This window comes from Pseudogymnoascus destructans (assembly GCF_001641265.1).
Source record: "Pseudogymnoascus destructans isolate 20631-21 unplaced genomic scaffold scaffold_7, whole genome shotgun sequence".
In the NCBI taxonomy this organism is placed as follows: domain Eukaryota; kingdom Fungi; phylum Ascomycota; class Leotiomycetes; order Thelebolales; family Thelebolaceae; genus Pseudogymnoascus; species Pseudogymnoascus destructans.
The window spans coordinates 945,404-971,357 of record NW_020167526.1 but is presented as its reverse complement, the minus strand read 5'-3'; the positions used below and the strand labels follow the sequence as shown (position 1 = coordinate 971,357).

The following is a 25,954-nucleotide window of genomic DNA, read 5'->3' as shown; positions in this document are numbered from 1 at the left end:
TTTGATCTATATTTTACATACTGTATACTAAATTGGCTGTGTATCCCCGCACCCCATCAATCACTCTCAACACACTGTCGCGGTGCAACCGCGTTGTCAAAAATGGACTCACTTTTAGGTGGTCGAGCCGCTTTTGAAAAATCGAAAAATCGTAAGCTCGAACGCGCTAAAACGCGGCTAGCCACCCCGTCGTGAATGTCGCTGCTCCCCTTTGATTGGTTGCCTCATATAGCTCGATTGGGATTGCTATCATTTAGATATCATGTTTTCTCTATATTTCAATATACACTTCGCAACTTAAGGGCCAATTTTCCTCAGATTCATTTATATTATTCTTATTTTTTATTGCAGATCTACCACGCCTTATCAGGCTCAGGGTTTGCGGGAGCTGTCTTTTAAAATGGCAGATTTGAAAGCGAGCCCAGCCAGTCCGCTTGCATCAGATGAGATTCCATGTACCGACCCTGGTGTTAACGGCATTTTTCCCGATATCGAGAAAAGGGCAGGCCCTGGAAGTATAGAAGATCCTCAACAACAGAAAGATTCGGCTTTTAAATCTCTCGGCCTCCTCGACCGCTTCTTAGCCCTATGGATTTTCCTCGCCATGCTCATCGGAATCCTGCTCGGAAACTTCGTCGAGAATGTAGGGCCTGCACTACAAAAAGGAAAGTTTGTAGGAGTGTCTGTTCCTATCGGTAAGATCCGACCTCCAACATTTAAGAAGTTAGACTAATAACCTTGGAAGCAATCGGTCTGCTCGTCATGATGTATCCCATCCTCTGCAAAGTCCAATACGAAGCTCTACACCACGTCTTTCGGAAGCGAGAAATCTGGGTCCAGATCGGCTTCAGCATTATCGTAAATTGGATCGTTGCACCCCTTGTTATGGTACGTCCGAGCCCATGTTATAGTTGTAACTTCTAACGGCCATAGATGGCTCTTGCGTGGGCTTTCTTGCCCGATAAGCAGGGCCTCCGAGAAGGACTCATTCTTGTCGGTATCGCAAGATGTATAGCCATGGTGTTGATATGGACTGGACTGGTAAGCCTCAATCTACCTCATGCAACGATACAAGCTAACCACCAACCTCTGTAGGCTGGTGGCGATAACGAATACTGTGCTATTCTGGTCGCAGTAAACTCTTTTCTCCAAATCGTCCTCTTCGCGCCGCTCGCCCTCCTCTTCATAAAGGTTATCAGCCACGGCGGACCAGGCGTCAGCGTCTCATATTCGACAGTAGCAACCAGTGTAGCGGCCTTCCTCGGCATCCCCCTTGGTGCAGCCATCCTCACACGTTTTACACTCCTCAAGATTGGCGGCGAAAAGTTCTACAACCAGGTCTTCCTTCAATTCGCCGCGCCCTGGTCGCTCATCGGTCTTCTCTTCACTATCCTCGTTCTCTTCGCGTCGCAAGGCCACCAGGTAGTCCACCAGATTGTCTCCGTTGTGCGAGTTGCTGCGCCGTTAGTTGTGTACTTCGCCGTTATCTTTTTCCTGACGTTGCTGGTCACGCATAAACTTGGCTTTGGATATAAGTTGGCGGCGACACAGAGTTTTACAGCTGCAAGCAACTACTTTGAGCTCGCGATTGCGGTGGCTGTGGCAACTTTCGGTGCGGATAGTGACCAAGCACTAGCTGCAACGGTTGGCCCTCTGATCGAGGTTCCTGTACTCCTTGGGCTTGTTTATGTTGTGAAATGGTACGCTCAGAGAAGAGCATGGAAGGATTAAAAATGTAGCATATAAATTTAATGGATAATCTCGATAAATAATTTAGAAACTATTGTAGTTAGAATAGAGCAATACTTGTCACCTCTGTTCATTGCAATACAAAATATAATAATAATTATAAAAATATATTTTTACTAAATGGGATTAATTCTAAAGCTGCAAAAACTTTACAATGTTTCGTACTCAATAAATCTACCTATACTACATAGTCTATAGTCTATAGTTTCATTAATCAATACCTTGAATGACCCCGACCCCTACTCTACGCTGTCTGCCACAGCATCATCCACCTCCACCCTCTTCTCTTCCGCCTCTTTCCTCGCCTTCTCCGTCGCCTTCCTCTCCTTCTCCACCCGCTCCTCCCTCTCACTACACCTATCCCCAAACAACGCAAAATGCGGCTTCATCAAGATCGTATACTTCACAAACTCCTCCATACAATCCACAATCCGCATCCGATTCCCGCTCGGAATCATCCGACTACCGCCCTCGACGGGATCAGCCGGGCTCTCATCGGTAAACTGCGTATAAGCCATCGGCACAGAGGACTGATTCGGGATGACGAACATGCGCATCCAGCGCCCGAGGAGACGAAGAGAGTTCACCGCGTTAAAAGATTGCGAGCCCCCTGATACCTGGGCGATCGCTAGGGTTCGGCCTTGTGTGGGGCGCACGGAGCCGACGGAGAGGGGGATCCAGTCGATTTGGTTTTTGAAGACGGCGGTCTGGCGGTGTGTGTTAGTATGTATTCGCCGTAGTGGCGTGGATGTAGGGTGGAGTTGGGGGGGAGGGGTGCTTACGAGATTCCCGTGTTGCTCGGCAGAGACCCAGACATGTCCGTCGCTCCAGCGGCTGAGGTCGCGAAGCTCTTGGACTTTGGGGTGGTTGTGCTGGACGTCGTCTTTTATGGGGAGGCCAGTTGAGTCGAAGATGCGGACGTCGCAGCCGAGTCGGAAGAGGATGCGGGAGGCTTCGAAGGCGAGTAGCCGGGAGTAGGAACTAAGTGCGGCATAAAAGTTAATATTTTAGGTAACTGAAAAGCAGCACCTATGATAGCGGAAAGGAAGTTAGGTGGGCAAAAGTGCTTACCGTTCACGTAGACTTCCATACAGGACGAGAACCTTGAGGCGCTCGCCAGCCTTGTGGAAATCCTCCCCGGCTAGCTTCACTACAGTGCTGAGCTCGAGTTTGCTAATCCAGTCGGTAGATGTGATATCTGGGCTGAGAAGAAATGGACGGTACGACTTGCGTATCGCCGCGTCGTCTTCTGCTTCGCTGATAGCGAGGGACCGGTAGGAGTATGCTGCATCGATGTCGATTCGTGCGACTTCTCGCGCTGCTGAGGTGTTATTCAGATCCCCATTTGTACGCATGGTTCCGGGAATGGAACTAATTAATCGGCGTCGTGGTAATTTATAGGTAAATGTAGATGTTATCAGAATAGTGGCACGCACGAATCGCTTTCGTAATGGTAGCTGTGACGAGGTGGATAGTCAGTTTTTATAAGATAAGGAATTTGGTTTCGACTTACTAGTGATCGTGTAACTACTAAGTACGACATATAAGTGACTAGATAGTAAAAAGGATATATGAGATAATGGTAGACTTGATTTATAGATATATATGAGAAGCCATCGTTGAGTAGAGCACAGAATGCATTAAGCACTCTGCGAGATATGTCATTCTCTATTGCTGATTGGTTAGTAAGAGATAAGCTTAAATTATGGAGGTGAAATTAATTCTCGAAGTTATTTGGTGCATTTAGCTTAGTAATTGAAGATTTTGCGTCAACAATAACTACGTAACATATCGACAATACCTTATCGGCCCACCATACACATTGGTAGCCGTCGTACAGCCGTTGTAAGACAGTCTAGCCTTACTTGCGGTCCTCACATAGTCGCCAGCCTCAAACACGGGTTATACGGCGGCTGTTAGAAAAGACCGTTGTTGCTACTGCCCTATATTATATTCCTACTGTAATAGCAAAATAGACTGATAGATGTTCCAGCCAAACCACCAACTATACCGTCCAATTTCTTCTCAAGAATGCCTATCGCCACGATTATTCATCTTGCCCCTTCGACCCTCCCGAGGAACTCTGCGACGCCAGTAGCCTGAACTTTCTTAGTGGTTTCTCCTCTTCCTCCCCATCTTTACCCGTGGCGATGCCTCTGCTGGCTTTGATGGTTGCGATGACGGACTCGAGCGCGCGAATGCCTGACTCTTTAGCGTGGGTGTCGGCGTCAGTGCAGTGGACCACCTTGGGATACTGAATGAATTCAAGGTACGCGTCGGAGACGATATTCAGATGCTCGGCCTTAAGCTTTACCTGTGTGGTCGACTTGGCCTTGAGGTCGTACTTCTTGCCGCCTTCAGTGCCGGACTTCGGTGTGCTATGGTCATGTATCAACTTGGAGTGCCACTCCCGTATTTGCTCGTCGTAATAGCTTAGCAGCTGAAGGGTCGGAGCAAGACAAGCGACGTGTTTTTATCATTGTCTTCAGAAACCAATTTGGAGCCATGAATACGGGCAAGAATCATGATGAGATGCCTTGAGTGGATTCTTATGCGTTCGGGTAGAAGACCTTGCCCATCTAGTTCTCCCGGAGGACCCGTTCCAGATGTCTGTTGGACATCGGCGCTTATGGGGTTCGGCTTCAAGTGTCTTCCCCCAGTTTTGTCTGAAATCTTGGGCTCGTCGATGAGAATATCGATAACAAAACACGACGCCTCCGACGCATCGAAGAGCTCTGAATACCTCCCACTTAGCAGGGTGTAGCTTTGCAAAAGGCCGACTATGCAGCTTCTGGGGAAGCTGGCTCTCCGCCAACAGCGCTTCGGCCAGTACCTCCTGTCCGAGTTTCACTTCTTGTTCTTCCTTCTCTCGTTCCTCTTTGGCTTTCTTACTTTCCTTGTGCTTTATATATCTGCTTCTCTGGGCACGAAGGCGGTCGAGCTCCCATTCGAAGTCACCCCTCAGTCTTGCACGGAAGTAGTCAAAGTCTATTGAGCGAGTTGAGCCATCACTCTCCACTCATCGTTGTCAGAAGTATCCCACTGAGTCGGCGGACCGAGTTTGCGAGAGTATATGGGTTGAAGTGATGTTAGTGGACGGATCGCACGTGCCGGCTTATTGACTTTGTCTGGCTTAACGTCGTTAATGGCCCACAAACGAAGTTCTCTATAAGTAAAAAAATCACGAAACGCATGATCTTCTATCTTTGGCACCTGGTACGCGGAGGGTTCTGTGGCTAATAACGGGCCTGTGTATGCATACTCGGCCCTGTCCTATTCGGTTTCCCCAGCTTTTTTTTCGGCCGCTTCCACTGACTTCTTAGCCCAGCGAGCTCTCCTTATAACTTTTCGGAGCCGTTTATCCTCCTCGCCCTCAATTTCCCCATCTGCATCTGCATCTGCATCAGTCGCAAAATTCGCACCGTGGATGTTCGGCTGTTGGCTCGCCTGCTGTTCTAGCTGGAACAGTCTCTCTTGCAAAGCTCGAATCTCAAGAAGTAAGGGAGGGGCAGACGTCGTGGGCTGTTTAAGGGCTTCATTGGCTTCATTGGCTTCCTTGTCCTCTCCCTGGGGAAAGTTAGATGCCTAGAGAAGCTGTACTCACAGATAATTGTTCGGATTTAGGCAGTCAAGAAAGCCGCAGAAGTCAGAAAAGCCATGGAGGGCTCATTCGATAATATTGATATGATGTTTCAGGAGATTGAGCTTTTCCTCCAAACTTTTACAGATGATGATAATATCGACGAAGCCTCGATTGATCTTGTTGTGGCCGCATTCGCCGCGATTGAGTCCGTCATGGATTTCTCATCCAGTCTGTTCGTGAGTTCTGCCAGTTTCTTTCTCTTCGTATTTCTGAAATTGTCGCCATTACTGATATCCGATAGTAAACCGAATAGGTGGCTCCATCCTCAAGAGGGGCGACTATGAGAAAGAGGCCCTTGCCACACTGGATACGGTCCAGTCTAAGGGCGATCTGCTTATTCGCCAGGCGAAGAATTCGCAGATGTGGATGGTTAGGCAAGGATTCCAGACGATCAAAGGTTAGTGAAGGAAATGACCTTCTTCAGCTCTAATCCACCTCCTTCCTACCACGTCGTGTCCAGAAAAGCTTACAAGTGAATTTCAACAAAGAAACGAGCCATATTAAGGACATGATCTTGTCACTGTTTGACCCTTTACTAGACGAACTAGATGCTAGGAGAGAGAAAGGTGAGAATAGCCAGGTTATCTCATTTTATTTGCAGGAAAGACTGACACTTAAGGCGTGCCTGTGAAGATCGATCCGATTTACTCAAGGTTATTTACACATTCTCGCGCCCAGCTTCGCCAGTCGCTCCACCATACAGCACCGTGGAGCCAGATCAGTACATAAAACCGCAAGAGCTTCTCAGCGTTCCCAACGTGACCGGAAGCTCATCAACGAAAGGTGGCAAATGCGAGTCCCTCTCAACGAGCAAGCACAGGCCGAGCAACTCATCCGATCGACCCAGTTCAAGGAGTGGGTAGTAGCCGTATCTCATCCCAGCTACTCGTACACGGCAAGTACGACGACCAACGCTACGTCTCCGGGCTCTCGCTCTTCTGCTCCTCCTTCGCGCAGTCCCTCGAGGCAAGAGCTCCGCGCTTCACCCCCCTCATCTTTTGCCGTCTGCATACGGATCCCGACACGGACCGGCACACCGGCGGCCGCACGATCATCCAGAACTTCATATGCCAGCTGCTGTGCCAATTTGACTTTGACACGCGGTCGTTCGCTAGCGAGAAGCTGGACGAGCACCTCATCAAGCTCGGCGACGTGGGCGAGCTGTGCAGGCTCTTCCAGTGGCTTGTTGGGAAGCTGCCGCAGTCGGTTGTGTTGTTCTGCCTGATTGATGGCGTGGGGTACTATGAGAGGAAGGAGTTCGAGCACCACATCGGCTTCGTTGTCGAGAAGCTGGCGCAGGATATCAGGATGCTCAGGCCCATGGGCCACCAAAGTATCATTATGCCAACTAAAGTACCATTCCGCCCCATCCATTTCATAACGCTTAAACTCCAAGTTCCAAAGTGTACAAATCGCTCTGTTTGCAACAAACTACCTCCCTGTATTTAACAACCTTTCGTTCTTTCCAAGCTCCTCCTATCTCCTCACTGCAGAAAATACCCTATGATCTGATACAGTCTATAACATGTTAGCTATGTATAAGTTAAGTATGTGGAGATATATTACAGCGGGAAGAGTGGCTCATGACATATCACACACATGTAAATATATATGATAAATGCCACTGCGATGAGGAACAATCCCAGAAACTGAAGGCTGTATCCTGACTTCTTGAGAACGTAGGACACATTATCAGATTGTTGACCGAAACGGATGTGCCATGATTCGAGAGGGTTTTGACGAGGAGGTATTCGTACAAGTTTAAGAGATTCTTGTGGAAGTCGAGGAGATTCTCGTGGAAATTGAAATCGCTCTGATGACCGCGGCGCAGGATCTGACACGGTCCGGATACGTGCTGAGGACAGTTGAGGAGGCTCCAAGAAGGTCCGACTATGCCATGGTACTTTATGTTGGGCATCTGGCGAGCGTGAGATGCGGTTTGAGGATCTCTGGCGTATATCCAGTCGCTGAAGAGGTACCGAGTCACGATTGGGTGTCTAATCATCAGACATATTGATTAATTCAGAAGTACAGATAACTTGGATGTCTATCAGATAGAGCGTGCATGTTGAAAAGAGTTTGGGATGTCAAGTTGAGTTGGTGTGAGATCGCGAGGAAGATACGATGGCTACCGGGTTCAGGTGATCGAACCATTAGTCTATCCCGCCCTATCCTGCCCTGTCGCACCCCACGCATCTACTTCATGCCTAGCAGCGCCTTCGCCCCCGGCTCGCTGGAAACATAAATAACCTCATGCGCATCGGTAAACCCATTGAAGCGGGTAGCAGAGCACTTGGTATACGCGCCCATATCCTCAAAGTACAACCAATCCCCCACATCCAGGGTCTGCTCAAAGCGGATGCTCTTGGTGATATGATCGATCCCATCACACGTCGGGCCGAAGATCGAGTACTCCGTCCCCCCCGCCGCGGATTGCGCAGCGGCAGTGCCATGCAGCGAGACGTCGCCGGCGCGAAGGACCTGCGCAATCGGGTTCTGGTGGTCGAACATGATGCTGCTGAAGTTGCCGTAGACGCCGTCGTTGAGGTAGACCATGTAGCTGTTCTCGGCCGTGTCGGGGTTGGTCACGGTGCGGCGCGCGATGATGTTGCAGGCGAGCGTAAAGGCGGAGGAGACGTAGTAGCGGCCCGGCTCGGCGATGACGGCGACGTGCGCGGGGATGTATTCATCCAGTGCCTCGCGCAGGACAGCTGCCATGGCTTCGAAGTTCTCCCCTGAGAAGCCCCCGCCGACGTCGACGGTTTTGAGGGAGAAGCCTTGGGTGGCGGCTTGGTCCATGACGGTGCGGGCGTCGCGGACGGCTTTGAGGAAGGCGAGAGGGTCGCCGGCGCCGGAGCCGACGTGGAAGCTTACGCCGACGACGTTGAGGCCTAGTTCCTTGGCGAGGGCGAGGAGCTCGACGGTGGTATCCAAAGAAGCTCCGAACTTCATGCTGAAGCGGCACAGGCTGGAGGCATCGTCGGTGATGATGCGGAGGAAGAGCTCGGCGTCGGGGAAGAACCTTTTGATCTTGTAGAGCTCGTCGGTGTTATCGAAGGTCATCTTCTTGACGCCGCTGTCGGCGGCGTAGCGCACGTATGACTTGGTCTTGCAGGGCTGGGCGTAGATGATGCGGGCGGGGTCGACGCCCATCTTGAGGATCTGCTCGATCTCGGCCTTGGAGGCACAGTCAAAGCCGGTTCCCAGCTCGGCGAGGAGGCGGACGATTTCGGGGTCGGGGTTGCACTTGACCGCTATTCCAATGTTAGTTCTGTTACCCTTAAAAAAGTAATGAGGGAACGTACCATAGAACGGCTTGACGCGTGGAAGGTTCAGTTTCCATCTCATGTGCTGCCTGTAGACATCGCCCAGGTCAGCGACGAAGAAGGCATCCTCCTCGCCAGATTCGCATGTTTCGTGATCAATGTTCTCGACCCTGTTCTTGAGGGCATCGCCCACTAGACCCTTCGGAGAAGAGACGCCATGAAGATCAAGGTGAGGGGCTGCCTCAAACTTTGTATGAAAGTTGGATGTTGTTTCAGTAGTTGTGACAGCGGAAGGTGCCATAACCCTCAGAAGTTCCAAGGGGTAGTAGTTTGGTGGGTTTCTGCAGATCGAAGTCAGCAACTGGCAAAACAGCTATTGATTGGATTTGGGGCAAGACACGTACGGTTGGCTCCGAAAGGGTTATTAAGGAGGTTTGTATCTATCTGATCCCGAAGTGATCTGACGAGGTCTGCTCGACTCTTCCTCCGCGAGAGGAAGAACCTCTAAACCCGTCCTATGCGGCAGCTGAAGGGTCGGGGACGGAATGGGGTCGGTTTGAGGGGGATCAAGAAGAAACCGCTCAAGTTGATCGAGGACGTTCAGCAGTGGGGTTCTCGGGGTCGGGCGAGGTGTGTTGTTGAAAGTTGGTACTCGGGCGATTGGTGTCGATAGGATATGATCCGTGGTATCAATTTCTGCCTTTGATTCCGACCAAAGGCGATCGTGTAGTGCGTTGGGTAAAAGCCTCTCACACGAACTGTTGTGGGTTTTGTGTTAGAGAGAAGAGTGTGGAGAGTGAATTTTTTGTATTGGAAAGTCGCTCAGAGTTTTGAAGGGATGGGAGGGGGGAGGGGGGAGGGGGGGTGAGTTTAGGGTAAGTTTAGGGTGAGTTTAGGGTAAGTTTAGGGTGAGTTTAGGGTAAGTGTAGGGTGAGTGTAGGGTGAGTGTAGGGTGAGTGTAGGTGGATAGGGCAAAAAAGCAAAATGGGTACAGGATGGATTGAAAAAAGTCGGATCGCCTGGCAAATAACGTGTCGTTGAATTAGGGTGTCTGGAGAGTAGATGCATGAAAAGGGGGGTGTAGAGATGGAGTAGAGTACCGCAGAATATGGTGGAAGTACTCTACAACTCGAGGTAGACAGATTCCTACAACTCGAGGTAGACAGAGTATATGAGAAATCCCCTCCCCCTCACAAACAAGCACACACTGCCACGCTCTACACCTATTCTAAACAGAACCGCATCTAGAAGAGGAAAAGCGGGTTGTGTGCCGGTTTTCGTGGGAGGATCCCTATTTGACCTAGGCGTTGGAAACTAAGGAAGCGTAAATAGTAAATAGTAAATAAATGGTAACGTAATTCACAAGCGGGTTAGGCACACAAGCGAGTTGGGCACACAAGCGAGTTAGGCACACAAGCAAGTTAGGCACACTAGCGAGTTAAGGCTTGACAATTTGATGCTACTTATGGCATTGTCACAGCAGATCTTCTATAGATAAAAGCAACTGAATTCTAGACACAGCTACCACAATACTACAGACAAGATTGCCCGACATAGAGTCAAGGATGGCTTGAAGGGTTTAAAGAAAACCACGTTACCACGACACCCAGTCGATCACTTTTTCCCACCTCACTACCTACCAACTTCAACACGCGTTGAGGGAGTAATTACTCAACATATACTTAAGCTAGATGCAAGAGGGTTTACGTAACGCGTTAGCAAGATCTAGGCACATCGATTTGTACAACAACGTCTAGAGTTAAAGACGCATTTTAATCCCACCTACAACTTTCAAAGGGCCTTATGTGAAGATCCTAAAAAAATTTGAGCATGGTTGCAACTAGTAGAGAATATACAGACAAAATACAGCATTTAAGACTGTGATTTCTACAACTTCAACAAAACAGGCTTCATGATAGGTGTTATTTGCCTAGCTATGGTTGTTACACATGCTAATTAATGTAGTAGGGGCAAAGCTATTCAACCTAGTAATTAGGAGTGGGCTATAGCGATTGTATGTGTTAATGCTAAAGGCAGGAGTATCCCTCCATTTTTGGTAGTTTAAGGGAAATGTCACCTTTCTAGTTAGTATACTAAAAGCGGCCTTCCTTACAACTAGGTGATTAAACCAACAAGCAACGGATAGACTAATAATGAGACAGGTCTAGAATGGCTTCAACACTTCAATAAACATACTTATAGTTGTGTAAAAGGACCCTATTAGATGTTGGTTTTAGATAGGCATAAGAGTCATGAGTTGGCTGCATTCTAAGAGTATTATAAGGACAACAACATTATTGTTATGATGGTCACGGAGGTCATGATGCTAGTCTAGGTAAAGTAAGCTAGATTGAATCTAAAGAGAGAAGAAGAAGAAAGGAAGGAAGATAAGGCTATCCCCTATTATATACAGCTGTTTGCTTAGCGATCCCTTATAACCTTAGTGGCTACTATAGCTGCCTGTTCCTATAGTTGCTAGCAGCTGTAAGCTGTGATCGTAACAGTTCAGACAGTAGTAGGTCTGCCATTTCTTGCACAGCTTATAGCTAGGGCAGAAATCCACATGAATCTGAGGATATACTAAACAAGAGCTGACTCTCTATATAGAGTCAACTTATGTAAGTTGGGAGTATAGTCGCGTTAGGAAGGCATACTGTGAATTCATCAACAAAGGGTTTCTTGGTTTATATCATACGATATTGTAGCACCCTAGACACTTTAAATGTAGCCTTGCTTAATTGCTAGATAGCTAGTAATACCCTACTGTCTTTATTAGAGGATTAGGCTTGTGTTAGTTGTGGCATATTGACTTTTGTTAAGTTGACGCATCTAGGTGTTTTTGTGCCTAACTCGCTTGTGTCCCTAACTTGCTTGTGAATTACGTTAAATAAAATGTCTAACGTGGTTTACTACCAAACAGAACATCCTACTAAATGAAACACTTTCTAACTACATCGCAACCTCAAACCTAATTACTCCACTACACTACAACAAAAAGATGCCTTAGAAAGTTAATGAAGGCTAAGTTTTATTAGCCATTTAAGCTACCAAACCACCCTACAAACTGTCTATCCAACATGCTGTGTAGCTATACAAGGTCCTATATATAACACTTACCTACTACATACATAGAAGCTAACCATGAGCTAGTAGACGTGACAAATGTCCATTGACCCTAATTAAGGAAGAGGAGCTCATACAATACATACTGTTATGATCGCTGCTTACGGCTGCTAGCAATTAGGGCAACAAGTACCCATAGTAGCCACTAAGGTTACAGGGAACCACTAAGCGTACAGCTGTATATAATGAGGGATAGCCTTACTTATTTCCTTCCTTTCTTCTTCTTCTCTCTTTAGATCCAATCTAGCTTATTATTCTCTGGACTGGCTTCTTGACCTCTGTGACCATCGTAACACATACTTGACCTAGATTTGTGAGGATTTCCACCTTAAATTAAGGATGTACAAGATATAGTGAATCTTCTCTATATGACGCATCATGAACCCCTAGTTGGAAAAAACTAGCCCTACTGCTTTGTACACAATGAACCAAAGCTTAAGACATGTCTCTCTTGTGCATACAACCTCTAGCGATTTTCATGGATCGGCACGCACACCTTAACGTACACTGAACGGTCCAACACACTGAAGGTCCTCTGCGAAGATCCTAACTGTATAACAAAGTGGTTTAAGCTAGTAAAGAACATGTAGGCAAAGTACAGCATCTAGGATGCTAACTTCTACAACTTTGATGAGACGGGCTTTATGATAGGTGTTATCTATAGGAATATGGTTGTTACAAGCTTAGATCGAAAAGGCCAAGCAAAGTGTAATGGTGGGTGCACCAGATGTGAGAATCTAGCCACCCAAGGAAGGGGTGATTTTACTAAGACAACACACTGTCTTAGGAAACAGAGCCAAAGGGTCGTAGCTTAGACTATTCCACAATGCAGCAATCAGGTGTATGATGTAGTGGAGTGGTTTAGACAAGTTATAACAAATGTTGAGTCTGAGAACTCAGGGATAAGTCAGAGGTTAGTGTCATACTGACATTCGTTGCACTCAGTTTGCTATCAAACTCAAGAGCAAACTTAGAAATCTCCTCCTCAAACCTACAAGTCACCATACATATCTTGGCTTATCACACCAACAACAGAAGCAATACTACTCAACGATTGCTGCAAACTCTTCTACTACATCTGTTTATGCTACATACATCACGGCATATCATTTGGACACTCATTGAACAAGTTATTAAGAAAATCTCCTCCTTAAGGGGGTGGGCCAATACTACCACATGGCATATCTCTACCAACTAGAGGCCTAGGAACATGAACGATAGCTCCAAAAGCTTCTACAACCCTCTATGATTCATTACACGTCATCGCTCCTTAGTTACCCACAAGATTGGTTAAGTTATGACATAATTTGTCTATAGGGGTACTCTGACCTTGGACTTCCTTTTCACTTCCTATAGGCTAGGAACCCAAGAGATGGTTCTATGGGATTCTCTTACGTTCACTACATGATTAGCAAGCTAGTTGTGGGTCGCACTTGATTTCTAATACATTTACCAAGCCTGGTTAGTCATGGAAAGTCTTGGAAAATGAGAGAACTACACTCCTTTGGCATAAATAGGATTGCCCTTTCCTTAAGAAAGGGCAAGCAGGCAATACAGTAAATCGACTAGCACATACTTCTACGTCTTTTCCAAGCTTCCAAGCATTGATCTTGTTATTCTCTGTTTTTGAAAAGTCAGTGAGGTGCTAACCTCTGACTTACCCCTGAGTTCTCAGACTCAACATCTGTTGCAACTTGTCTAAACCACTTCACCACATCATACACCTGATTGCTGCGTTGTGGAATAGTCTAAGCTACAACCCTTTGGCTCTGTTTCCTAAGACAGTGTGTTGTCTTAGTAAATTCATCCCTTCCTTGGGTGGCTAGATTCTCATATCTGGTGCACCCACCATTACAGTTAGCACCTCACTGACTTTTCAGAAACAAGGAGTAACAAGATCAATGCTTGGAAGCTTGGAAAAGACGTGGAAGTATGTGATAGTCAATTTACTGTATTGTCTGCTTGCCCTTTCTTAAGGAAAGGGCAATCCTATTTATGCTAAAGTGTCATACTGACATTCGTTGCACTCAGTTTGCTATCAAACTCAAGAGCAAACTTGGAAAATCTCCTCCTCAAACCTACAAGTCACTATACATATTTTGGCTTATCACACCAACAACAAGAGCAATACTACTCAACGATTGCTACAACCATCTATGATTCATTACACATCATCGCTCCTTAGTTACTGGGCCGATGTTACCACATAGCATATCTCTACAACCCTCTATGATTCATTACATGACATCACTCATACTACCATATGACATATCTCTACCAACTAGAGGCCTAGGAGCATGAACGATAGCTCTAAAAGCTCCTATGAACCTCTATGATTCATTACACGTCATCGCTCTTTAGTTACCCACAAGATTGGTTAAGTTATGACATAATTTGTCTATAGGGGTACTCTGACCTTGGACCTCCTTTTACTTCCTATAGGCTACGAACCTAAGAGATGGTTCTATGGGATTCTCTTACGTCAACTACAGTTACCAAGCCTGGTAAGTCATGGGAAGTCTTGGAAAATGAGAGAACTACACTCCTTTAGCATAAATAGGATTGCCCTTTCCTTAAGAAAGGGCAAGCAGACAATACAGTAAATCGACTATCACATACTTCCAAGTCTTTTCCAAGCTTCCAAGCATTGATCTTGTTACTCCTTGTTTCTGAAAAGTCAGTGAGGTGCTAACCTCTGACTTATCCCTGAGTTCTCAGACTCAACATTTGTTACAACTTGTCTAAACCACTCCACTACATCATACACCTGATTGCTGCATTGTGGAATAGTCTAAGCTATGACCCTTTGGCTCTGTTTCCTAAGACAGTGTGTTGTCTTAGTAAAATCACCCCTTCCTTGGGTGGCTAGATTCTCACATCTGGTGCACCCACCATTACAATCACCTTATGCCTTAGTATACAGAGTACAGCCTTCTACCTACTTATGCCAGTAAGACCTCACCAAATGGCTAGACTGACAATGATATAGGTCTAGACTAGATAAAATACTTTAATCAGCATACACGTGTACGAACACAAGGGGTCTAGCAGATGATTGTCCTAGATGGCCATGAGAGCCACCTATCTGCCTAGTTTTTAATATGTACTACAAGAAGGACAACATTATTATGCTCTGTCTCACACTCCTCACATCTTACCTAGCCTCTTAATGTTAGATATTTTAGTGTACTAAAGCGAATGTATGGTCGAGAACTTAAGATCTTCATTAAGGCCTCTATTACCCTTATCACTAAGATTGAGTTCTTTCTTGCATTTAAGGCTGCCTACAACTATACAATAACAACTGAAAATATCCTAGCTAGCTTTCGAGGTACGGCCTAGTCCTGTACAACCTAGAAGCAGTCCTCTTGAAGCTTAATATTAAGTTATAGGCGCTAACACAAACTAGATCCCCCCTACTAGAGGCTGACCCTTAGGTCCCTCAAACACCACAAAACCCAGCTAATGCAATTTTGCAGTCTAAGTTTATACAGAATAGAATTGGAATTCATTAAGGAAGCTCCCTAACAATGATTTTTTCAGCTGTAAAGCAGCTAGTGAAGGGTACAGACCGCCTTACACACTAAATGACCCTTATAGAAGAGGAGGTCCGTACCCTTCGAAAGGCCAACACAGCACTTTCAAAGCGTCAGAAAGCTAAGCGTACACGTGTAGATAGAGGGTAACTTACTATAGAAGATGCTCAAAAACTAATTGCTGAAAAAGAGGATAAAGGGTTGAAACGACAGAGAAGGTCAATGAGGACGGTCTACAGAGGCTAGTCCGGTAACTTCGCGGCACTATAGGAGGTGCGGCAAGACTAGGCATAATGTACGAACCTGTCAAGAGGTTGAAGAGATATTAGGAGAAGAGAGTTTGATTGAGTATAGTTAATTTTAATGTATTAGGGTGGAGTAATTGGGTTTGAGGTTGCGATGCAGTCGGAAAGTGTTTCATTTGGTAGGATGTTCCGTTTGGTGGTAAACCACGTTAAATATTAATTCCTATCTAGGAAATACAGGTAATAGGTAAACAGTATATAGAATGTCTTCAACACTTTAGTCAGTCTTCACATCTCTCTGCAAAAACAGGTCTGAAAAAGCGTGACCCCCTCATCAACAGCAACACACGCCTTTTAACAGCAGGTTACCTCGAGGGGGTTGTTTCATTCTTGCGCCAAGCCGTGATCTCCCAGCTATAGTGGATGAAGCTGGAGACGTTTGTGTATTCTGTTCGGAAGCGCTTTTGTATGTCTATCCGCATTGCCCACATCTCACAAGAAGCCAAAAGACTTTCCAAGACAGGGCCAACCACCACCCGGTTAGAATAATCGTACATTATATAAGTACATATCTATACATATATGTCGCTGAAATGCCCATACCATCTATATCCATCGATATCAAAGCAGAGGGGAGTGGGAATCATACATACATGCCAACGAAATTTTCAACATCATGCCCCTTGCGCACTAGCCTCCTTCATCCCCTCCTCCGCCACCACCTCCGCCTCCTGCGCAATCCCCATATTCTGAATATCCCACGTCTCATCCGCCCACGCCTTCTTCTCACCCAAAAACACCATCCTCGCCTCTTCCTTTTCGAGATTCTCAACAATATACTTCTGCGCCACCTCCCTCACCTCCTCCTTCGTCACATCCAACAACCTCTCCCTGCGCTGCTGAATCATCTCCTCAGTCATCCCGGACACAAACCCATCCATCCCCTCAGAATTAATCGACACCGGCGCATCCAGACTCTGAAAGACCGATAACTTCGCCTCCTCCAGATCCTGGGCCGTCCACTCCCTCTCCGTCGCCCATCTGCCGGCGTTACGCATGATACTCATCGTATTAACTGGATTAGGGTCGCGGTACGAGTAGAACCCGAAGATCCCGTCCAAGCCGCGCGAGTAAGCACCGCCGCCATAAGCACCACCTTTTTCGCGAATCTCGTGGTGCAGATGCTTGTGCGTCAGCAGCTGGGCGAGGATCTGCAGCGGGGCGCCGGAGGGGGAGGTGTAGGAGACTGCTGGGAGGGCGAGGGCACCGTAGTAGACTTGGTAAGGTAGGGGGTAGAAGGTTTTCGTATTCCGCGCGAATACCGGCGCGGGTTTGTGGGTGGTGGGAGCCGCGGAGTCTTGGGGGAGGGAGGAGAGGAAAGATTGCAGCGCTGCCTCGTTGGAGGTTACGCTCTCGGAACCGCAGATTAGCGAGGTGCGGAAGGTGCTGGTCCCGGAGAGGGCGAGTTGCTGGATAGCTTTCAGCTTTGCGATGACGTCTGCGAGGCCTTGGGACTCAGGGCGCGAGGCGAGAGAGGTGATTAGTTGGACCTGCGAGAGGCCGCTAACTTGTTGGCGGAGGCGGGCGGCGGGGGAGAGGCCTGCTTCAGCGACGCCGCGGGCGTAGGCGTGGCCGGAGGAGGCGATGTTGTTTACGACGCCGTCGGCGGAGCCTTGGAGGAGTTGGCGGATGCGTAACTCGGCGGACGGGCTGTCGAAGTTGGTGTCGAGGATGAGCATGCGCAGGATGCGGTACATGTCGGTGACGTTGCGGTCGAGGGCTGTGCCGGAGAAGATCATGCCTTCGGAGGCGGAGTGGAAGTCTAGGGGGGAGGAGGAGGTGTGGTATCCGGTTGATATGCCGCCGGTCTTGAGCTTGATGAGATCTTCGATTTGCTCCATTGACATGTCCTTCGTGCCTAGTCGCATGATGGCGTCGGTGAATAGGGGGATCAACTGCCTCAACTCTTCGGGGAGGTTCTCGAAAGTGTTGATAGCCTTGAAATACGTGAGTCCGTTCGTTGGCGCATCTCTCAGCTGTAACTTCACGCCTTGGAGATTTCTCTCCGAGAAACTAACGAATTCCTTCTGGCGAGGGATGTCTGCAACGTGGACACTCGGCAGGCAGCTCAAATCCTGCGTGTTGGATTTGCCTTGCTCCTCCAGCAACTCCAATTCCTGCTTTTCAAGCTGTTCGCGAGCTTTGGCTTCGCTGCCCGCTGCTTTGGATGCCTCTTCAATTTTGCGCGAGAGACGCTCGGCTTCCTCGGATACGAGTTCCTCGCCGTATGTAGCAGAAGGAGTCATGGTAAATGTCAACGTTTTATCGTTGAGCAGGTACTTTTCCAATAGCCCTTCTAGGTATTGGCCCTTGGCTAGTTCAGCCTGGAACGCAGCGACGGTATCATTCCACGCGAGAGACTCGAAGGGGTCGACACCCTCGAACCACTTAGGCTTGATCCTTTGCATAAGGCCCATTCCGAAACTCGCAGACTTGTGCTTTAATGTGAGCTCCAGTTGATGAAGATACCCCTCAATCTTGCTCTGCTCAAACCCAGTCTTTTGTACATCCTGGAGGGTCTTGTGAATGGCCTCCTTCACCTTCGGTACATCTGCCTCCTTGACGCCAGTCAGGCCAATCGAGAAAATGCCAATGCGCCCTGAGTTGTCAAAGCCGGCATTTGGACTCCATTCCGTGCCTAGTCCAGCCTCAATGAGGTTCTTGTAAAGTGGCGAACCGTAACCGTCCATTAACAGGGCGGACATGATCCCGAGAGAAAACGATTCAACGATGTTGGTCGACTCTCCCATCAACCACGATGTCGAAGTCTTGTATTGCATATCCTTGTCCACCATTGGGTCTATTGGGCCGGGCATAACAACATGTTTCGGTCCATCCGAAAGGTCGATAGGCCTCCTTATTTCCGCGTCCTCCTTGATACGCTCGAATGCGCTCAGTTGGGCATTGACCTCTCGAAGATGGTCAGCCAAAGGCATATCTCCGTATGTGAAGAGCTTCGCATTGCTAGGGTGGTAATGCTGGGCGTGGAAATCCTTTAGTTGCTCGTATGTCAAATCCGTGATCTTCTGTGGGTCTCCGCCAGAGTTGTTGATGGCAGGAAATATGTGGTCCTGGAATCGGATATAGTAGAGATATCTTGCATCTGACATCTGGCCCTTCATCTCATTGTAAACAACACCCTTGAATACAAGGTTGCTTCCTTCTGCTGTGCCCTCAGACTTCTCCTTAATGGCCAGCGGGTTCTCCGGACCAATGCGCCAGCCCTCTTGTGTGAAGTCGCTCTTCTTTAATAAAGGATGTAGTGTCGCGTTCAGATAGACCGACATCAGGTTCTTAAAGTCCTGTTCGTTTGTTGTTGAGAAGGGGTAAAAGGTGTGATCTGATGCTGTGAAGGCGTTCATGAAATTCGAGAGTGTCCGGGGGAGCATCTTGAAGAAAGGGTCACGGATTGGGTATTTCTCACTCCCGCAGAGCGTTGTATGCTCCAGAATGTGAGGCACGCCCGTATCATCCGGAGGGTTCGTCTTGAATCCGATAGAGAAGACATTGTTCTTGTCGTCGCGCGCAACGTGGAGATAGTCTGCTCCGGTCTTGTCGTGTTGCAGGTGCAATGCTGTCAACTCCAGCTCAGGGATATGTTTGGCGCGGAGGAGAGTAAAGCCATGGATTTGCTCGCCAGGCTTAGGAAGCTGAGCCAGCTCAGTAACCGCCTTCCGGACGACATTGGATGCATTTCGAAGCATGTTTGCGGCCCTTCCAACGAAAAAGCTGCAGTGCCGATATGTACGTGCAGTATGGGGAAGTTGAGGCTCTTCCGGGCATTTTTATCTCGGCAACGGATATTCCCATACGCGCCTGTGAGTGGTCACCTCAAACGCCGCTAATAAGCTGTTCATGTCGAGGCCTGCCAGGCATTCCAAAAGGGATATCCCAATATCGAAACAAAATAATCCGTTACATCTCATATAACTGCGCAGATTCAAATTATCTGTACCCAATATTTGTAGATTAGCTAGATGTGCCATATTGATGCCAGGCTGTAACAAGTAAACAACAGTCACGAGACTTGTTTGGCCTGTTGAAGCACCGGCCTAACCGAGACAGAAAGACTCGAGTACTCGTAGCCTGTCTCGTACCTATCTACCAATTTCCAAACTCCAGGCGTGTCTGGAGTCGTCTAGTGCAAACAGTGCAGCCTGCTCGATATAATCCTACTTGACGACATCAATACTGGCTATTACGAGCATTGCAGATTGCAGGAAAAGTGCATCTCATGCTACTGTGCTGCATCGGGTCCCTCGAACCGGGATGTCGACTACACCCTCGATCCCAACCTCCGCCCCTCTTCCTCGAAGTTCGTCCTTAAGCGCAGGTGGACATATGCACGGCGATGCATCAGCTGTGAACGGTCATCACAGTCATGTGCATGACCATTCGACAACCCCCAATCCAGCAGGGCTATCGAATGCGTCGAAGAAGGGGAAAATGAAGAAGACCACGGATCCAAACGAGGCCTCGAAGCTTATTGCTGCCAAGATATCGCAACTCGAACTAGATGCTGCAGGAGAGAAAGATCAAGAGGCAGAAATAGGTGCGTCAAGTTGTCTACACTGTTATGCTGCTCCAAGGCCCACAATGCACGATTTGCCTACCGCGCTTCACCAACGCCGACAGTGTCGGGTTGTTTGGGGACGCAGTCGCATAATATGAGGCAAACAACACACAGTGTTATCCAGAGAACGCTACCAGTTGGATTTCTTCTATATTTTGCGTCCCCTTGCTAACACGCGTCATTACAGAACGGGAGGTTAAGAAGGCCAGTCGAGAACTCAACAACCAGACGTCAAAACTCGATGACATCCAGAAAATCGAGGCTCTTCAGAAACGATGCGCCGACTTATTCGCGGAGATGAAGCGCTTGGAGCGGGACAACTTGAAGAACAAGAAGCGAGGAGACCAGCTGCAAAAGGAGAAAGACCACAGCCGGACCGAACTGAGCAAGAATGTGTCTCTGAGAGAAAAGCTGGAGAAACTTTGCAGGGAGCTCCAGAGAGAGAACAATCGCCTAAAGGTGCGCAATTTCGTTCGCATGGTGGCGCCGTATATGTCATACGTGTGAGACTACGATGTTCGAAGCTGACATTCTCTACAGGGCGAGAACAAGACATTACAAGATGCAGAAAAGCGCAATCATGAGGACTGGGACAACAAGTATGAGGATATGCTTTGGCAATTACAGGACTACCAAGAGGACATAGACCATCCTCAAGCCCAGGTTGTGAACGTGGAAGTTGACGAGCTGTATGTTGAATCTAGAAAGCTAGGGGATTATAAGCTCATACGTGCCACAGGTTTCGACAACGCTTCAAGTCTCTCATCGACCAGTACGAACTTCGAGAGCTCCATTTCCACTCACTCATGCGGACGAAGGAACTCGAGGTGCAGTACAATATGGCACGGTACGAGCGCGAACGGAAAGCCGCCGAGCAAGAGATGGCTAGGTCTAGGACGTTAAATACGCAGGTGTTAACGTTCTCGAAGACTGAGTCTGAGCTAAGGAGCCAACTCAACATCTATGTCGACAAGTTCAAGCAGGTGCGTTACCCAGGACGCCAATTTCTAGTTAAGTTGATTATACTGACCATTAACAGGTCGAAGACACGTTGAACAATAGCAATGATCTGTTCATGACTTTCCGTATGGAAATGGAGGAGATGTCCAAGAAAACGAAACGCCTCGAGAAGGAAAACATGACTCTGACTCGCAAGCATGACCTAACTAATCGCAATATTATTGAGATGGCGGAAGAGCGAACCAAGACAACTCGCGAACTGCAAACTCTCCGTAAAAAGAACGAGAAGTTAACCGACATCATCAACCAGATGCAGAAACAAGGCAGGGGTTTGGCACAAGGCATGGCTGGCATGGAGGGGGCTGTAGAAGGGAGCTATGCCGAGGGCGAAGGCGATCCAGAAGGAACGGAAAGCGAGTATGAGTACGAAGACGAGGACGAGGAGGAAGGTAGTGAAGAGGGGGAATACGATGAGGACACGGAGGAAGAGCTGCACCCTGAGGCACCTCAACCTTTTGGCCCGGTTCCCCCTCCACCGCCTCCGCCGCAGGGACAACCAATGGCTCTACGGCCAATGGTGTCAAGCATTGATGCGTGTATTGTTTAGTGCTATTACCTAGGTTCTACTATCGACAGCGTGTGAAGGCAAATTATATATGTTGGCAGCCAATTGTCTCTTCGTGGTGAAGTGTTGATGCGATGTTGGGCAGGGATCTCCTGAGACAGGATTTACGGCACAACAAGATACTCAGTTCCCGTGATAAGAAGATGTAACCGCAACGCCAATGAGGCACGCTATTGCGCATACTCTCCGTGCCTCCTGTCGTACAAAGCCTCACTTGCGTCATTGAGGGTTCACACATAAAGCTGCAGGGGTCTCGCAAAAGTGGGGGCCGCCTTGGCCTCGATTTGATGCGCTACGGTGGGCTGACGTCACGTGTACGAGGTCAATAACGAACAGCTCTTAGCCCATCATCCCGCAAAGCGGTTATGCAACAAGCACAGAATGCCGATGATAACAGCAATCGGTTCAAGAATACCGCTATACTGTAGTTGCTATTCGATAGTGACAGCGATTACTTTTACTCCACTCATGGAATGATCACCTGTCACCTCGGCACCTACAATGGCTCCCCTCCTCGAAGATCCCCGAATCCGCCAGACGTGGAACAACATTTCGCACAATGCTGAGACCGCGACGGAGACTGCGGCGGCTGGAATATGGTCATTTGTGCACGATTACATCAATCCATGCTTTGCGTCGATGGGAGAGAGCATCGAACAATGCACGACACAATGCTTCCCCGATCGCGAAGAGAGGGCTAGGCGACTACGCGAGCGCGACAGAGCTAGAGGCAGGGCAGAGTATAGCTTCGACTTCTACGACGATTGGGATGATGAGGACGCTGGCGCTAGTGGTGGTCTTTTAGGATGGGGGAATGATGAGCTGGACAGGCTGCTGGCTGGAAGTGGGTCGAATAGTCATGGGCCAGACGATCAGCCATCAGGAAGGAAGAGGAAAATGAGTTACGGGACCAGGCGCACCACAAAGCGGAGAGGGACACTTGATGGCTTGCCGGATCCGACAATTATCCCGAGTACAAGTGCCCTCGGATTCTTACAACGTCTCCCATTCAAGTTTGGTGGAACGTTAAGATACAAGCCAAGCGCAGCCGACTTGCAGGACCATCCCGGCACGCATAGGGCAGAGCTTGGAGATGATGCTGAGGCGGAGCCTCTCATAGACGATGATCATAGCGATGATAGCGACGCTGGAGATCTAAACATTAAAAAGACGCGGCCGAGAAGTTCTACCAGTGCTTCAGGAGACACTTCAGACTCGTTTAGGTCAAGGGGCGACCTCTTCCCTAGTGATGGAGAAGATGATGCTGTTCCACTGAGCGACGAATTTGCGACCGCTCTTGGACGGCGTGGTACCGTCACCACCTTGGAGGATCACAGCAGCAGTAAAACAAGAAACAGCAGCAAAGGAAAGAGCCGTGAGCGATCGGCGGCAATGTCGAGGGCACTCTCTGGAACATCGCATTCTTCGAACCAGTCACTCAGTGGACTAGGTTCTAAAACAGACGAGTCGGCTGCGCAACCTTTGGATGGACTGAATGAGGAGGACAGCAACATACCACATCTATCTGAGTTACAGCAGGAGGAGGAACGGCTCCGACAACAAGAAGAAGCTGAGCTACAGTCAAAACGCGAGGCTGCTCTTAAGTTGGCTTCAGAGCGAGGATTGGGCAGTGGCGAGCTTCGTTCAGGGTTGCAGACGCCCATGCGCCAGAGTTTGCGCACTCGCAATTCCGAAGACCACCTATCACCCAAAACAGCAAACGCTGCAGAGGTCGATACAAATCCCAGCTCAGAACCTGCTGTCACGAATGGACTCACGAATGGCTCTTCAAATGAAGCTACGTCTGACTCTGAGGAAACTGCAGAACCGGATTTTGTGCCGGCAAGATTACCTCGATTTTAGGGAATCATTATTTGCTTTTGGGCTTGGAGTATGATTTGGGAGGAACCAGCAAGGTGTATTAGGGAACAAGGAAAGGTGTCAGGCGTTATACGTGCATGCGAAGTGCTCGCCATGCTGGGTAATTGGGATAAATGTATATACATTGTTACTAGCGGATACCAAATCTAGACCTCAACGTAGGTCGTGGTGTAATGTGTAATGGGGGTAGTGGGGTTGGGTCCGCACCATCAAAATACCACCACCTTCAAAAAATCGAAAAAATTCAATTACTACCATCCTAATTCATCTATATCACTAGTTATCATATAGATCCTCCACACTCCCATCATCAATTAAATCAATTATAGATGTTGTAACTTGTGGTGTTGTTGATATTTTCGACTTTTGTGTTGCTATTGCTGCTTCTGCTTCTGCTACTTGCGACCGCAGCTTCTTAGTAGAGATATAGAATTGACCCTTCAAAACTGCTCTCTTGCCCTAGCTCTGTTCTTTGCGTTTCTAGATAATTAAGCGTGAGTTATCTGTCTCTCTTTGTTAAAGGATGCGTGTGTTTAGCCGCTCTGTCTCATCTGCTAACTTGTGGATATATCGCTTTGTAGGAGTGTTTAAAACCCCTTGATTTAAGGCTGTTAAGAGCATAGAATTCGCTTTTTAGAGGGTATTAAAATTAGGTGGACTGCTATTTAAGAATACCTTCTTAAAAATATCATTAGAGTCTTTGGGCGTTCTATTACTACATCTGTAGTAGGAAGCATAGCTGTACAAATGACTGTTTGTAGTTGAAATGGTCCTCTCTAAGCAGAAGTAATGTTTAAGTTACAAATGTAGCTTCTCTTGCTTGTATGTATGCTTCTAGCCACTCTGCTTTCTGTATACGTAGTAGTTGTGCCTCATTAAGATGTAAGAGAGCTGTTATAAGGCGACTTTTTAGAGGACCAAAAATTGCAATATGTCATACTGACATTCGTTGCACTCAGTTTGCTATCAAACTCAAGAGCAAACTTAGAAATCTCCTCCTCAAACCTACAAGTCACCATACATATCTTGGCTTATCACACCAACAACAGAAGCAATACTACTCAACGATTGCTGCAAACTCTTCTACTACATCTGTCTATGCTACATACATCACGGCATATCATTTGAACACTCATTGAACAAGTTATTAAGAAAATCTCCTCCTTAAGGGGGTGGGCCAATACTACCACATGGCATATCTCTACCAACTAGAGGCCTAGGAACATGAACGATAGCTCCAAAAGCTTCTACAACCCTCTATGATTCATTACACGTCATTGCTCCTTAGTTACTGGGCCAATATGACCACATAGCATATCTCTACAACCCTCTATGATTCATTACATGACATCACTCCTTAGTTACTGGGCTAATACTACACATGACATATCTCTACCAACTAGAGGCCTAGGAACATGAACGATAGCTCCAAAAGCTTCTACAACCCTCTATGATTCATTACACGTCATCGCTCCTTAGTTACCCACAAGATTGGTTAAGTTATGACATAATTTGTCTATGACATAATTTGTCTATAGGGGTACTCTGACCTTGGACCTCCTTTTACTTCCTATAGGCTACGAACCTAAGAGATGGTTCTATGGGATTCTCTTACGTCAACTACAGTTACCAAGCCTGGTAAGTCATGGAAAGTCTTGGAAAATGAGAGAACTACACTCCTTTAGCATAAATAGGATTGCCCTTTCCTTAAGAAAGGGCAAGCAGACAATACAGTAAATCGACTAGCACATACTTCCACGTCTTTTCCAAGCTTCCAAGCATTGATCTTGTTACTCCTTGTTTCTGAAAAGTCAGTGAGGTGCTAACCTCTGACTTATCCCTGAGTTCTCAGACTCAACATTTGTACAACTTGTCTAAACCACTCCACTACATCATACATTTGATTGCTGCATTGTGGAATAGTCTAAGCTACAACCCTTTGGCTCTGTTTCCTAAGACAGTGTGTTGTCTTAGTAAAATCATCCCTTCCTTGGGTGGCTAGATTCTCACATCTGGTGCACCCACCATTACACTAAAGATGCTTGGAAAAAAAATAGCTGACAAGGCTAAAAAGGAGAAGGAAACTCAAGAGTGGAAGTCAAAATTCAGAGCATGAATAGCCTTGAATAAGGTCAAAAAGGAGCTTTATATTCGTGGTGTTGAGGCCTGCAAAGCCGAGCTGTCAAGAAAGCCGCAGGTTACCTAGTTGTTAAAAGCAAAGCAGGAGGTGCCTCCTGATTTACTTAATCCAATTCCTGATCCTGAAAAAATTGCGTAGGAGCTAGAGATTCAA

General features: G+C 47.6%; 8 protein-coding genes across 8 annotated transcripts; 4 read left to right on the top strand and 4 right to left on the bottom strand.

The window, feature by feature from the left end:
- The first annotated feature begins 230 nt into the window (after positions 1-230).
- Positions 231-1,816, top strand: VC83_03011 (uncharacterized protein). The gene is made up of 4 exons (XM_024466660.1): positions 231-695; positions 746-888; positions 934-1,041; positions 1,096-1,816. The coding sequence occupies exons 1-4, from the start codon at positions 401-403 to the stop codon at positions 1,729-1,731; spliced, it is 1,182 nt and encodes a 393-aa protein (XP_024325425.1). The 5' UTR covers positions 231-400; the 3' UTR covers positions 1,732-1,816.
- Positions 1,817-1,905: 89 nt separating this feature from the next.
- Positions 1,906-3,362, bottom strand: VC83_03010 (uncharacterized protein). The gene is made up of 4 exons (XM_024466659.1): positions 3,263-3,362; positions 2,821-3,206; positions 2,532-2,730; positions 1,906-2,456 (listed from the first exon to the last, which is right to left on the bottom strand). Exons 1-4 carry the CDS (start codon positions 3,290-3,292, stop codon positions 1,989-1,991), a joined length of 1,083 nt encoding a protein of 360 aa, XP_024325220.1. The 5' UTR covers positions 3,293-3,362; the 3' UTR covers positions 1,906-1,988.
- A 434-nt stretch (positions 3,363-3,796) lies between these two features.
- VC83_03009 (uncharacterized protein) lies at positions 3,797-4,697 on the bottom strand (the record flags this gene model as incomplete). Its single annotated transcript, XM_024466658.1, has 2 exons — positions 3,797-4,127; positions 4,642-4,697. The coding sequence occupies 2 exons, from the start codon at positions 4,695-4,697 to the stop codon at positions 3,797-3,799; spliced, it is 387 nt and encodes a 128-aa protein (XP_024325463.1).
- Positions 4,698-5,406: 709 nt separating this feature from the next.
- VC83_03008 (uncharacterized protein) lies at positions 5,407-7,409 on the top strand (the record flags this gene model as incomplete). Its single annotated transcript, XM_024466657.1, has 6 exons — positions 5,407-5,560; positions 5,634-5,789; positions 5,881-5,958; positions 6,026-6,175; positions 6,240-6,725; positions 7,159-7,409. The coding sequence occupies 6 exons, from the start codon at positions 5,407-5,409 to the stop codon at positions 7,407-7,409; spliced, it is 1,275 nt and encodes a 424-aa protein (XP_024325189.1).
- A 179-nt stretch (positions 7,410-7,588) lies between these two features.
- SPE1 (Ornithine decarboxylase) lies at positions 7,589-8,959 on the bottom strand (the record flags this gene model as incomplete). Its single annotated transcript, XM_024466656.1, has 2 exons — positions 7,589-8,646; positions 8,698-8,959. The coding sequence occupies 2 exons, from the start codon at positions 8,957-8,959 to the stop codon at positions 7,589-7,591; spliced, it is 1,320 nt and encodes a 439-aa protein (XP_024325193.1).
- Positions 8,960-16,094: 7,135 nt separating this feature from the next.
- On the bottom strand, positions 16,095-19,369 carry CYM1 (metalloprotease). Its single transcript, XM_024466655.1, has one exon. The coding sequence runs from the start codon at positions 19,324-19,326 to the stop codon at positions 16,237-16,239; it is 3,090 nt and encodes a 1,029-aa protein (XP_024325192.1). The 5' UTR covers positions 19,327-19,369; the 3' UTR covers positions 16,095-16,236.
- A 157-nt stretch (positions 19,370-19,526) lies between these two features.
- VC83_03005 (uncharacterized protein) lies at positions 19,527-22,009 on the top strand. The gene is made up of 5 exons (XM_024466654.1): positions 19,527-20,174; positions 20,383-20,654; positions 20,736-20,884; positions 20,935-21,178; positions 21,235-22,009. Exons 1-5 carry the CDS (start codon positions 19,892-19,894, stop codon positions 21,760-21,762), a joined length of 1,476 nt encoding a protein of 491 aa, XP_024325464.1. The 5' UTR covers positions 19,527-19,891; the 3' UTR covers positions 21,763-22,009.
- Positions 22,010-22,281: 272 nt separating this feature from the next.
- On the top strand, positions 22,282-23,643 carry VC83_03004 (uncharacterized protein; the record flags this gene model as incomplete). The annotated part of the gene is made up of 1 exon (XM_024466653.1): positions 22,282-23,643. One exon carries the CDS (start codon positions 22,282-22,284, stop codon positions 23,641-23,643), a length of 1,362 nt encoding a protein of 453 aa, XP_024325190.1.
- Between the last annotated feature and the right edge of the window lie 2,311 nt (positions 23,644-25,954).